The following is a 13,203-nucleotide window of genomic DNA, read 5'->3' as shown; positions in this document are numbered from 1 at the left end:
ACTATGTATTGTACTTTTTAGTTCATTTTATAACTTATTTCTGGAAAAAATTATAATACGTTTTTTAAACTGTTTTGTTCCTTTCGGTAATTTAATACTAATGGTTAAATATGTAGTACATTTTAGTACTTGTGTACCATTATAGTACGAATTCATGAAATAGTATTTTGCACAGCAAATGATTTGTTATGCAGAGAAATGCCTTTATAGCGAAGATTTCCATTAAAATTGCAGAAATTTAGTATTTTTGGTGCGTTACGTGTTACAAAATCCTCAATGGAAAAACTTTTCGGTATTTTAGTATATCCTCGACATAAGGATCTAGCCGTTATTCGTTACATCGTAAGTCGCTGCAGTATAATATATATTCCAGTGTGTGCCATAGTCAGATATAAAGATAAATTGTACCCAAATTCTATATCTACCCGTACCACAGTATACAATGTGTTGTACTTTTTAGTATATTTTAGAACTTATTTCTACAAAATATTTATGTAGTTTATTGTCATAGTTCTAGATAAGTTTTTCATATCTTTATCCGTTCTACCGTACAAAATATTTAGTACTTGTACTCCATTCGTATTCTATTTGTTTATAATATACAAAACCACATACCGAATTTCAGAATTATACTTTTCCCTACAATATTTTGCAATATTTTATATATTTGGTGACATTTAGTACGAATTTTCAATAAACCAAGCCTCTAATTTGTACTAAGAGTTGGAAATTTTTGTACTCTAAATTTACCTTTATATTTTTACCATTCACTGTGGTACAATATTTAGTACAATTTTCCAAAAATATTTATAATAGTTAATCTACATACTAAATTTCAGATTTCAGTATCCAGCTTTTCCATTACAATTTAATATTTTGTATTATTTTAGTACTAACTTCAAAAATATATTAGTGTATAACATAGTATTTGTAATAGTTAAATCTATGTACCGTGTTTCAGACTTCCATTTCTTCAGTGATTTGTACTAATTTTTTATGCATAGCATTCTATTTGCAATAGAGTAAGCTACATACTAAATTTTATATTTCTATTTATGCCAGTTCCATTGTATATTACTATTTCGAACATTTTATCACCACATTAGTACTAATTTCCAAAAAAAAATGTTATGCATAGAATTTAATTTGTAATAGTTAAAGCTAATTTCAAAATTCCAAAATTTTTTCACACATTAAGTCCGCTCGTCATAGACAAAGCTACGTGACAAATTTCAAAGTTCTACATCTAACCGTTCCCGCGTAATACAGTTTTTAGTACTTTTTAGTACCTTTTAGTACTAATTTCCAAAAATCCCGCCTTATCACACGCCTACTCACCAAACCCCACCCACATGCCAAATTTCAAGTTTCTAGCTTTAGCAGAAACAACTCTTTTATATATATAGATTACATGCTATAAAAAATACAAATTGAAAATGTATATGTATATTTTAATTTGAATTTTTAATGGGGTATGATTGATGACAATAGGTATTCAGTCTTCAACGACTGTGTAAACGACATAGTCGATGATAGTCGTCAACAAAAAGTAGGGAGTTTTGTATGCGAAGTTTCACATTTAAACGGCATATACATTAGAACTTTTTACCGGGTTAACCTACTTTATGAGGATTTATTTGACATATATGCAAAGGAATTGACAATTGAAACCCACTGGGTTAACGAAATCCGTTAAATATAAACGTACTATTAGACATTTTATAACTGTGTTTGCCAATAATTCTAATAAGGTACTAAAAGGTACTAAAAAGTACTAAAACTGTATTACTCCGGAAGGTTGGAAGTAGAACTCTGAAATTTGGTATGCAGCTTTGTCAGTGATTAGCAAATCAGAATTTGTGAACAAGTTATGGAAATTAGTACTAAAGGTACTAAAATGTACTTAATATTATACTACGATGGAAAACGTAGAGATAGATGTCTGAAATTTGGTATGTAGCTTAAGTCATTAAAAATAAAATGATGTACAAAAAATATTTTTTGGAAATTAGAACAAATATGGTAGTAAATAGTACTAAAAACTGTATTACGCCAGAACGGTTGGAACTACAACTCTAAAATTTGGTATGCAGCTTTGTCATTTATAAACAAATCAGAATGTGTGAACAAATTTTGCAAATTAGTACTAAATATTATACTACGATGAAACAGGTAGGGATAGATATCTGAAATTTGGTATGTAACTTAAGCTATTACAAGTAGAATGATGGGCAAACATATTTTTTTTTAAATTAGTACTAGAATATATTAAAAAGTTCTGAAATTTCACATATAGCTTTAACTATTACAACTAGAATACTATGCCATTTTTTTTTTAATTTAGCACTAAAGTTGCGATAAAAAGTACTAAATATGTAAATACAATGTAACTGTAATTTTGTATGTAGCTTACTCTAAGCATAACTTTTTGGAATTAGTACTAAATACTGTAGTATAATGGAACCGGTAGGAATAGAAATCTGAAACACGGCACATAGATTTAATTATTACAAATACTATGCTATATATTAATATATTTTTGAAATTTGTACTAAAATGGTACAAAATATTAACTTATAATGGAAAAGTCATAGATTGAGATCTGAAATTTAGTATGTAGCTTAACTATTACAAATAGACCGATATGCACAAAATTGTACTAAATATTGTACCATAGTGAATGGTAAAAAATATAAATGTAAATTTAGAGTACAAAAATGTCCAACTATAATTAACAGGCTTGGTTTATTGAAAATTCGTACTAAATGGCATCATTAATACAAAATATTGCACAGTATGGGAACATTTTTTGTATATTATAAACAAATAGAATACGAATCGAATACAAGTACTAAATATTGTATACAGTAGAATGGATGAAGATAGGAACCTGTTATTAAATAATTATCTGGAACTATGACAATAACAATTTATACATAAAAATTTTGCATTAATAACTTCTAAAATGTACTAAAAAGTACAACACATTGTATACGGCGGTACGGGTGGATATAAAAACAATGCTTTTGGCAATATTGTTTGACATTTGTACTTAAAGTACTAAATATTTTATACGACAGAACGAGTAGAGGTAGAGTCCTGAAATTTTGTATGTATATTTTGTTTAAACAAATTAAAAAAAGTATTTTTTTTTTAATTTTTAGTAAAAAGTACTAAATAGAAAATGTTAGAGAGAGATATCCGAATTTTAGTATTACTCTTTGACTATGGTAAATAAAATGTTTAATGGAAATATATACGGTTATATGAAATATAGTTTCGAATCCCACATTAATCTATACTACAGCGAATGATTATGTGAATTTTGGTTAAAATTTCTAGTGTAGTGAAAAACAGGCGAGACTTCAAATACAAATAACAAGTACTAAAGTGTAGTCAATTTTAAATGCTAAAGTTCCAAATTTTCTAAAATAACAATACTGATATTTCCAATGATGTTTCCAACCACATTGGATCGATCTTTTGATGTAATGAATAATGGGCTGGATCATTATTATGAGGATATACTAAAAATACCGACAATACCATTGAGTATTTTGTAATACGTAACGCACCAGAAATACTAAATTTCTGCAATTTTAATGGAAATCTTCACTATAAAGGCAGGTCTCTGAATAAAACATGATGCGCTGTGCAAAATTGTAATTTGTACTATAAGGGTACTACTATCAGTACTAAAACGAACTAGATATTTTACCATTAGTATTAAATTACCGGAAGGAACAAAAAAGGTTAACACAGTATTATAGAACTTTTTACATCAGTCCATCGGGACGATCGAGAAAATAGTAAACTTACAGAACTTGTACTCGATTTAGTAGGATAGAAGCATAAACGTTTCTGTACGAAAGAAATACGGAGTAAGATCTGAGATTAAAACAAACATATTAAGATATAAAACCTATAATAAAAATGTTTCAAATTTGTACTTAATCCAAAAGTATATTGCGTAGCTAAAATAATGTTTATTTAACTATAAAAAGTTTCGCTAACAACGTAGCGGGCCTATGCTAGTCTATTATATTACTATCGAAGATAAAGTCCAAAGCGTCTTAAGCAGTGTTGCCGAAAGTGGGCATTTATGCCCAAAAGTGGGCATAACAAATGTAAAATTTATGACTTGGGCGGATTTTGGGCATTTTTTATTTTCATCAAATTGATATTTTTATATTTGTTTTCTCGATGTTGTGAGTTATATTATAGGCCCAAGAATTAATAAAGACGTAATATTGCTCCTTAAAGTATACCGATATATCTTGACCGTCTGCTCATTATAATTTGTAATTATGGATCCTACGTCATTTGCATGTATGTACTGCACAAAGACGGCACCTATCGGTTAGGTCAATGATCGGTAAATATTTGGGGGATAAAATGGACCAACTAATTTATTTTTGGCTTTTTTCTGGCCCATCTAGAGATTGGTGTTTCCGACAGTTATATACCCTTATACCCTAGGTGGATATTTTTTTAAGTTGTGACTGTTTGTGGGAGAGGTACTACAGATGATGTTAGCCGATAATTGTCCTAAATTTGCCTTGTTTAAATCGCCTAATATTGGGTTTATATATAATGACAATTTGGACACTTTGTGAGGATGTATCAGAAGAATTGAACCGATGCATGCCATCGTCAACATCATCAAAATTTTTGTGTCGGAGGTATCAGAAGGAGTGGTTTGATATTCCCCATCTTTGAACTTAAACTAAGTTTAGAAGAAATATTAGGATTATTCCCTTCGAGAGTTATCGTGCGCACCAGCCAGAAATATTTATAAATCCAATATCGGGCTAATGAACTGTCAGATTTGAACCAAACTGTGCACAACCTATTACCTCTACCAAGCCTAGATCAAGTTTGAAGATGGGACCCATTGGCCCACTCCTTCTGTTACCTCCCCCCAAAAAGGTAAAAATTTTCAATATTTATAAATCCAATATCAGGCGATTGGAATGCCCGATTTGAACCAAACTTTGCACAACCTATTATATTTACCAAGCCTAGATCAAGTTATAAGGTGGGACAAGTCTGCCCTCTCTTCTGGTACATCCTACAAAAGAAAAAATCCGAAACATCTTTAATTAAACATATACCTTTTTTAAAATGAGTAATAAATCACCATAGGGTGAGGGTATATATCTGTCGGCAACGCCGACTGACACTTTTTTACCTGTTAATATATAACGTCAGGGTATACTTTTTCAAATCTTGATTTTTTGGGCATAAATTGTTCATTTTGGCACTTTTTAGGGGAAATTTTGGGCGGAAAAAAAATCTTCGAACGGCAACACTGGTCTTAAGTGAATCATGAAAATATCATGAACTAGTTCATGTTTTCTTCTCAGTTAACTTTAAAACAGCTGAGCGTTCTGCAAACATCTTTCTAGTTGGCCCTCTTTGCTTTCACATCGTTCGTAAATACGTGAATTGTCATCGTTTTGTTTGCTTTTACTTCGTTTACAGTGTTGTATTTTTGTACATTTATCTACATCATCTGTCGCATTATCTATTTATTATTCCATACAACTATAGACAGTGCTAATAATTTAATTTATTTTTTGGTTAATTTGCTATACAAAATCGTCAAAATTACGGAAAAGAAGTTTAACTCCAAAATGCCGCCCGCTTCGGGGTCCAATAGTGCCACGAACGCGGCGGCAGTGCAGGCAAAAGCTGCCGAGCGGGAGGAAAAACTTCGTGGTGCCTTAAAATCATTTATTCTAAAGGAAAGACAGAGGAAGAAGGAAGGTAATCACGTTTAGTTATCATTTAGTTTCCGTGGCACTAAATTCTTCTTTTTTGTCCAACTTTTCATGGTACGTGGAAACTAAAAGAGTTTGAGGCGAAATTGGAGGAAGATAGACAGCGCAAAGAACGCGAGGCACGTGAACGGGAGAATGATATGACCCTGGAAGAGACTCGCGGCCAGATCACTAAACTGGAGCAGAAACTAACCGAGCTGCACAACCAAAAGCAACAATTGTTTTTACAGCTGAAGAAGGTCTTGAACGAAGACGAGAATCGCAAGAAGCAACAAAAAGACAATGAGACGATGTATGCAATGCAGGCTTTGCAAGCTCAGACCACCAGTGCACCTCAACCGCAAGTGTTTTTGCCACCCGTCCGAGTGCAGCATCATCAGCAACTGCCAGTATTGACAAAGGTGAGTCAGGTACCAATTATTGACAACCAACATTAGAGGCTAATAACAAAATTTCTATGTAATAGCCACCAAGTAATCCTCCAGTGAAAAGGGGGCGTAGTCCCTCACCAACACAACCCGGTTACTATAAGCAAACCAACTACAATCCTCCAAGTAAGTTATATACGTTTCTATACCACATATTTCATAAACGAACATATTTTGTTTGCCCACAACTCGTCATTTTATTATAAATTTGTACGTTAAATTCTAGAACACGATGAACGTCGTGGAGCAGATTCCGCCAGAGTGTTGTGGAACAGTAAGATGTTTTATATATGCATATAGAAAACATATTGTCACGTATTTCTTCATTAATGTAATTTTTGTAGAACCTCATACACAATATCAGACACCGGGGACGCTTTTCTACCAGACAACAAGTAACGCTCCTCCTCCACCCCAACAAGCTCCCCCTGATGCTAGAGGTCCAGCGATTATTTACACCCATTATAATTTGCCACTTCGCCAAGGCTACCATCTAGAATTGCCGCCAGCCTCTAGTGTGCCTGTGTCGAAGCCGGACGCACCAGGACAGAAACCAACACAAGTATATCATATAAACCTGGACCAACCTACCAGTTCACAGACCGGCGGAAGTGTGAATAGCAGCGTTCAATCGCAAAAGCCTCAGATTACGATGGAAAAAATTTCGGATCGATATCACGTCGAGGTTAAACATGACGCCCACGGGGGTCCACCGCCAACGCATCAGTTATCTGAAAGTGTAGTCTACATACCGAGTTTGCCCTTGCATCCAAATGTAATGCAGATAAGTAGCGGCGCACCACCACCACAGGTAAGGAAAATGTTTATTCATTGACATATTTCAGACTATGCTAATGGGTTATTATTTATTACAGAGTACAAAACCAGGGCCGAGCATTCAGGGATATGCACCAGGCCGTGGTCCCGTTGGTCACGAGACACAAATGTCTCGCCAGCAACAGATAACAGTTATGTCGGGACAACCTGGTCAACAGCCCCAACAGCCCTTGCATTATCCACGTCGAATGTTTTAGTTCTAAACACAAATAAAAAAACGAATGCGTAACTTCACACATTCATATTTCAATTTTTATAAGATGACAAACAATGCAAGGTGATCATTGTATTTCCACAGAAAATGAAAAATTTAATTTAATTATTTTTAAAGGGAAAATAGGTCATAATCTAATTTTAGATTAATTTTCTACTTTTATGTAATTATAGGTAAAGTTTTTTTTCATTATCGCTACTGTAAATGGAAATAAGTCGACGATTCTTTAATGTCTGTCTCGGATTAAAAAAAACTTTGCGTAAAAATGTGTTGATATCGTATCTACATTTTTCAGATATATAATATAAATATAAATTATTGAATAAACAATATGTACTATAAAAGTAAAATATATATTTTTTCATTTATTATGTACGAATGTGCTCAGTTTACTTCATCAAAATTATTAAAAATTTCACAAAATATGCGGTTTGTTCCCGTACTCTTCCAAAGGTGGTAAAACTTTTAGTAACAAACATTTTTCTTCAGGTTTTGGAACAGAGCAAGAATTTTGGTTTTAATAATAATTGATGATAGAATACGTTCGGTGAAAACGCACCTTAATTTTTAGTGGTAAATTTTATTCAGGATTTTCATGTTTATTTTATATTGTCCAATGATACAACATTTCGGCCAAATATTCGGCCAATACTTTGAATATATAAGACAATATACATACACATATTATACGTGAACTTTTAAATTACACACCTTAAACTTCGCATGGAAAGATCTAGTAGAAGAGAACATTTCGAAACAAGGTCTTTCAATCGCGCAAGACCGACGCGCTTGGAATTTTTGTTAAGCTCGGCTTATGGAACGTATGTTCTGTCACAAACAAGCTAGGTACCTGAGAACTTCGCATGTCCGTCATAAAGAAAATAAAATTCATCATCATAACGAGGAAATTCAAAACAGGTATTTCTATTATGATTAATGACAATTTTATTTTGACGCTGGAACAAATTATTTTTGTTTTTTGTCAACGAAATTAATTCATAACACGATCAATTTTTATTTTTCGTTTATATAAAAATTTTGTTTTCTATTTTTTAATATGATAATAATATTGGGGAAAAAAGAAATCCATTATTTTTTCGGCAGATGGCTGTACTAAGAGATTTCTTGTAAAATATCGATCAAACAATTTCAGATTTATGCTCGTTGGAAGGGTGACATTTCATTACAGGGCGTTAAAAATGGAAGTAAACAAAGAGAAAATTCGGTACATTTTACAATTTTTCTTTAACAAGGCGAAAATACAAGCCAATCGGCTAAAATTGTGAATGTTGTTTATGGTTCCGATACTGTAACAGCCAATTATGTGCAATTTTGGTTTCGTAGATTCTGTTCAGGAATTTTTGATGTTAAAGATGCATTCGCATTGGTAGGCCGGTCGTCGAAAATGTCGATAAAATCGGAGACATGATCGACCATAAAACTGTTTTAAACCATTTACAATTGACCATAAACGGCCAAAATTGACCAACAGGAGAGATGTCGTGTTCCACCAGAAGAACGCTAGGCCACACACAACTACAGTGACTCGCCAGAAGTTGGGAAGTGGTTGGGAAGTTTTAATGCATCCGCCATACAGTCTTTAATGATATAAAATTGGTATCTAGGGAGAATTGTGAAAATCTACTACTAGAGTATTTTTTTTTTGCAAATAGAGAGAGGACTTCTATGAGGTAGGCATTATGAAGTTACCTTTAAAATGGCAACAAATCATAAAACAAAACGGTGCATATTTGTCATAAATCGGACATTCCGAAGCATGCTAAATAAAGTCCTATTGTTCATATAAAAATAATGGATTTTTTTCCCAACATAATATAAAGTTTCCAAAAATAGTCTAACAGCAAACTTAATAATCAAATGGACTTACTGTCCGACCTAGTATAGTCCCTACTTCATCTGGCCTTATTGGACAAGTTATAATTAAAATATGTAAATCTTGTTATTCGTGAAAAAGAACGCAGACATACTACGTCTAATTATGGATTTAGGATGGGATTTTCCAAAAATATACCGTTGAATGCCAAAAATTAAATGATTGTTAGACATTTTAGAATATTTTCACATCTGCTTATAAAGCGTAACTAAATATCAGCTTATGGTGACAAAAAACTCTTAATTGAGTCAAAATTTTCCATCAAGAATTGGTAAACTCTAAGTAAAACAAGTCATTCTTTCTATTGAGTAAACGAACAAACCTTACATTTGATCGAACAGATTTTTGGTTTGTTCCCGTACTGCAAAAATCTACCACTTTTTACTACGATAACATATTTTCCGTCATAATATCGAACAAAATAGTAAGAACTAGTAGATTCTTGCAGTATAGGAACAGCGATTGGTGTGGTTGAATGCATATACATTAGAGCAGATTCGAGATAATTTAGATAGGACTCGTACCTGGTCCAAATAATGAACGTTGTAAAATTTATATTTTGATTACAGAAATATATGACATGAGAGGCGGACGGACATAAATCGACACAGAAATTAATGAACCCACACTATATGTATGTGGGTACCAACATATGAATTCAAATTCCATTCTCATGTAATTGATCTTAAAAATTCTGTTCAGCATTGTCCGATGTTATCGTTTGTAGAATAAATAAACATAAATTCTCTTTATTTTTTTTAAATTTTTGAACGGCATTCGTAATGTAGAGGCGCCAATATCTCTCTCTTAGAATTTAAGAAACACGAGGTCACATTAAGTTTAAATAGTGACCGTGAAGACGAAATAGCCTATACTTGTGGTATGAATCAACCGCCTTTATGATGTCACAAAACGTATTGGGAGACAAATATAACACATAAATAGTTTATTAGAGTGTTCAGCATAAAATAGTACAAGAAGATGCGTAAATAATAAGCAGCAATAGTATTTTTCGAATAATAAAAGTCTCAAAGAATTCAAGCGTATTTTTTATAAAATATAAACAACAATAATTAGCTGATTTATGTACCATAATTATTAATTAAGTACTGCAGCTGAATAGAAAAATAACATACTTTTCGGAATATCGTAATTGGACTAATAAATTGAAAGTTTTATATACCAGCGAAATAAGCACCAAAATATTGTTGAAGGAAAATATTCAATGAAATCGAACGTTTGTGTATTCAAGTTGTATTTTTACTGTAATTATATGGTCTGTCACTGTACGCTCATCTATAAAATATTTATGTTTTTAATAAATATAAAATATAAATAAATTCTAAAGAAAATAATAAGCGGGGGGATTACCTTTAATATGACTGCCCGTCTCAGCCACTTTGTAAATATTTGTAGATTTATGCTATATTGCCAATGTTAACACCTCTAACATTCGGTGCACCCAAATATATTACGACGATGTTTACGATTCAAATTTTCTTCTTGTTGACAATCGTCCAAGTTTTTGGTCTCATCTTATCCATGAGATCGTTAATTTAGCAAACAACAAATATATATTTGTTATTAAAAAAATATTAGATATGTACACGCATACATCTTGTTCTCTTTCAGACGCCGAGTTCAATCGGCGTGTCAAACTATGATCATTATTGTGGGAGAGACAATCGACAACTCACTCACAATTTATATATCGTCATACGAAAAAAGTAGCTTGTAATAAATTACGGAGAATTAATTAATGAATGATTATTGTACGGTCTCTATTAGGAGATGAATGGGTTGAGAATGCGGCTGAGAGTAATTCAAATGCCAAAAGCAACAACTGAATGAAATTGTCAAACATCATCAATTCGGAATGAATTCTCTGCTGGTGGTGGTGGACGTACTGGTAGTCCGAGCGTCTGGTTCGGTCCAAACACAAGTTAACACTATTAATCGAGCAGTCAGTTAGTTTGTAACGAACATCGCGGTGGTTCAGACGTGTTTAACGCTCAACAGGCAACAACGCTAATAAAACTCAAAAGCAAACATTTGTTTCGGATCGAATAGTTTTTGTGAAAATAAAAAAAAACAGGTATTGTTGATGGACAAGATCGGAACGTTTCAAGTTATAATCTTAATAATATTCAAAATAACTAACCTCTCAAAAGCGCGCAATGAATATACATTATGTGCGTATGTGTGTATGTTTGTGCTAATGGTTTTATGATGCAAGAGCTTTAAAGCTCACAGCGTGAATACAGTGAACACAGATGCATGTGTAGTTGTTGTTTGGATCATAGGTTTGTTGGGTTAGGAGGGGGAGGGGGTAAATGGTGGGAGATGAAAGGGATTGGAAACTTGTTTTTTGTTTTGATAAACGAAACAAAGCATAAAATAAAAAAAACATCTCGAAAGAAATGTCAAAACCAAACGAATAGGTGGGAACAAAACAAAATTGACATTTTATAAATAAAACACAAACAGAATGTCAGTGAAAGTTCAAAATCAAATCAAAACGAATTTAGTGGACAAAGTTGAATGTTGAAAGACTCGCATCGAAAATACACACTGTATCATTTGTATATATATCAATTTTATTGAATAATACCAAACGGGGCTAAAAGTCCAACCGTACGCTGGCTGACCAACTAAAGAAGCAACCGCAATATTAACGACAACAGCAGTCAAACTGCCCAAGTCACAAACAATCTCCTACAATTTGGACATCCGCTGTGCGGGGTATTTTGTAGTGAGAGGATAATCGATCTTGCTTATTAAAAACCTATGAGGTCATCTCCTCCTGCTGCTTGCTAATATATTTAAAATATTCTATAATAGCCTTAACGCGTCCAATTCTAATCGGTGTCTCAATTTTGTAGGTTATATCACGAACAGAACAGAAAAATATCGAAAACTCACACAAATTAAGTACTTAAAAAAGAGGGCAACACAAAGACTAACAAAAAGGCTGAAACACTTTTATTACTGTGATAAGGAACGAACACGAATCCTCCAATATGGACAAAACGAAATCTTTTCTCAGTGAAAAATATCAAAACTTATGCAATCTGATGGAACGCGAAACGCTGGGTACAGAAGTTCTAATCTACGGCACCTCGGGACTAATGTTGCTGGCAGCCTATGCTAAACGTAAACCGGCATATCTGGTGCGTCCCTTCAAAAAACCATCTCACATACCAGATCGTTTGATAAATGAACGCGTTATGCACACCGGACGCATTGCAGATATTCAACAGAAAGGTACAGATACTCTACTGTATATCAGTCACCGTCCGCTGATACCATTCTTTATGAGTAACAAGCGTTTACTACCAATTAAATTGCCTGGTGTGAAGGTAAATGGTAATGGCTTTGCATGGTTGCAGCAGTGTCTTGTTGGAAAAGAGGCCACATTTATTCCACTAAACAAGAAAGCCTCAGACGAGTATGTGGTCTCACAATTGTGTTTGGTGCATCCACCCAAGGGCAATCGTTTACTTGACATTTCGGAGACACTGTTGAAGCTGCGTTTTGCTCGCTATGACCAAGATGCTAATGGGAGCATAAAGAAAAACGCCAAGTACTATCAGCACTTGTCAAAAGTTGAAGCCACTACACATAGCCGTGAGGCTTTACTGCTCAAGGTGGCCAGCAATCCATGGATTTGGAAAAAATTCTATGAACTGAAGTCGTCATTGTTACCCAAGGAAAAGCTACTACCCGAATTGGTTCGTCAATGAATAAGACATTGTTGATGTGCGATGTGGGAAAACAGCAATGCATTGAAAATAAATATATTTTTTAAGTTAATTTTAAATAGTACATATTTGGAAACTATGTACACACTTTTAGCATACACTTAGACCGTTATTTTATACTGACTCACTAATTACTGACGACAAAGAAAAGAATTATTATGCGCCAACGCATTTAATTTATTTTATAACAACTTTTTGTTTTTGCTTAATTTGACTTAGTTGGTGCATTGTGTTTTTAAAATTTTATTGAAATAAATATTTCAACAAATGACCTAAGTGTATTTTT

General features: G+C 33.1%; 2 protein-coding genes across 2 annotated transcripts; both read left to right on the top strand.

Annotated features, from left to right (window-relative positions):
- Nucleotides 1–5,636: 5,636 nt before the first annotated feature.
- On the top strand, nt 5,637–7,245 carry LOC133330991 (G protein pathway suppressor 2-like). Its single transcript, XM_061539394.1, has 6 exons — nt 5,637–5,769; nt 5,856–6,184; nt 6,250–6,337; nt 6,438–6,485; nt 6,556–7,022; nt 7,087–7,245. The coding sequence occupies exons 1-6, from the start codon at nt 5,637–5,639 to the stop codon at nt 7,243–7,245; spliced, it is 1,224 nt and encodes a 407-aa protein (XP_061395378.1).
- A 4,897-nt stretch (nt 7,246–12,142) lies between these two features.
- Nucleotides 12,143–12,899, top strand: LOC133330990 (uncharacterized). Its single transcript, XM_061539393.1, has one exon. The coding sequence runs from the start codon at nt 12,177–12,179 to the stop codon at nt 12,897–12,899; it is 723 nt and encodes a 240-aa protein (XP_061395377.1). The 5' UTR covers nt 12,143–12,176.
- Nucleotides 12,900–13,203: the final 304 nt, after the last annotated feature.

The sequence above is a fragment of the Musca vetustissima genome, unplaced genomic scaffold (assembly GCF_032173495.1).
Source record: "Musca vetustissima isolate MV318-11 ecotype Yass unplaced genomic scaffold, APGP_CSIRO_Mvet_v1 utg201703, whole genome shotgun sequence".
NCBI lineage: Eukaryota > Metazoa > Arthropoda > Insecta > Diptera > Muscidae > Musca > Musca vetustissima.
Note: the sequence above shows the minus strand (reverse complement) of the source record. Positions and strands in the feature narration are given on the sequence as shown.

Excerpts from the sequence above, each read along its gene's own strand:
- LOC133330991 (XM_061539394.1), top strand. The coding sequence starts at position 5,637 with ATGCCGCCCGCTTCGGGGTCCAATAGTGCCACGAACGCGGCGGCAGTG. Across the intron at positions 6,185-6,249 it reads AACTGCCAGTATTGACAAAG|CCACCAAGTAATCCTCCAGT; the intron begins GTGAGTCAGGTA and ends TCTATGTAATAG. Across the intron at positions 6,338-6,437 it reads AACCAACTACAATCCTCCAA|AACACGATGAACGTCGTGGA; the intron begins GTAAGTTATATA and ends GTTAAATTCTAG.
- LOC133330990 (XM_061539393.1), top strand. The coding sequence starts at position 12,177 with ATGGACAAAACGAAATCTTTTCTCAGTGAAAAATATCAAAACTTATGC.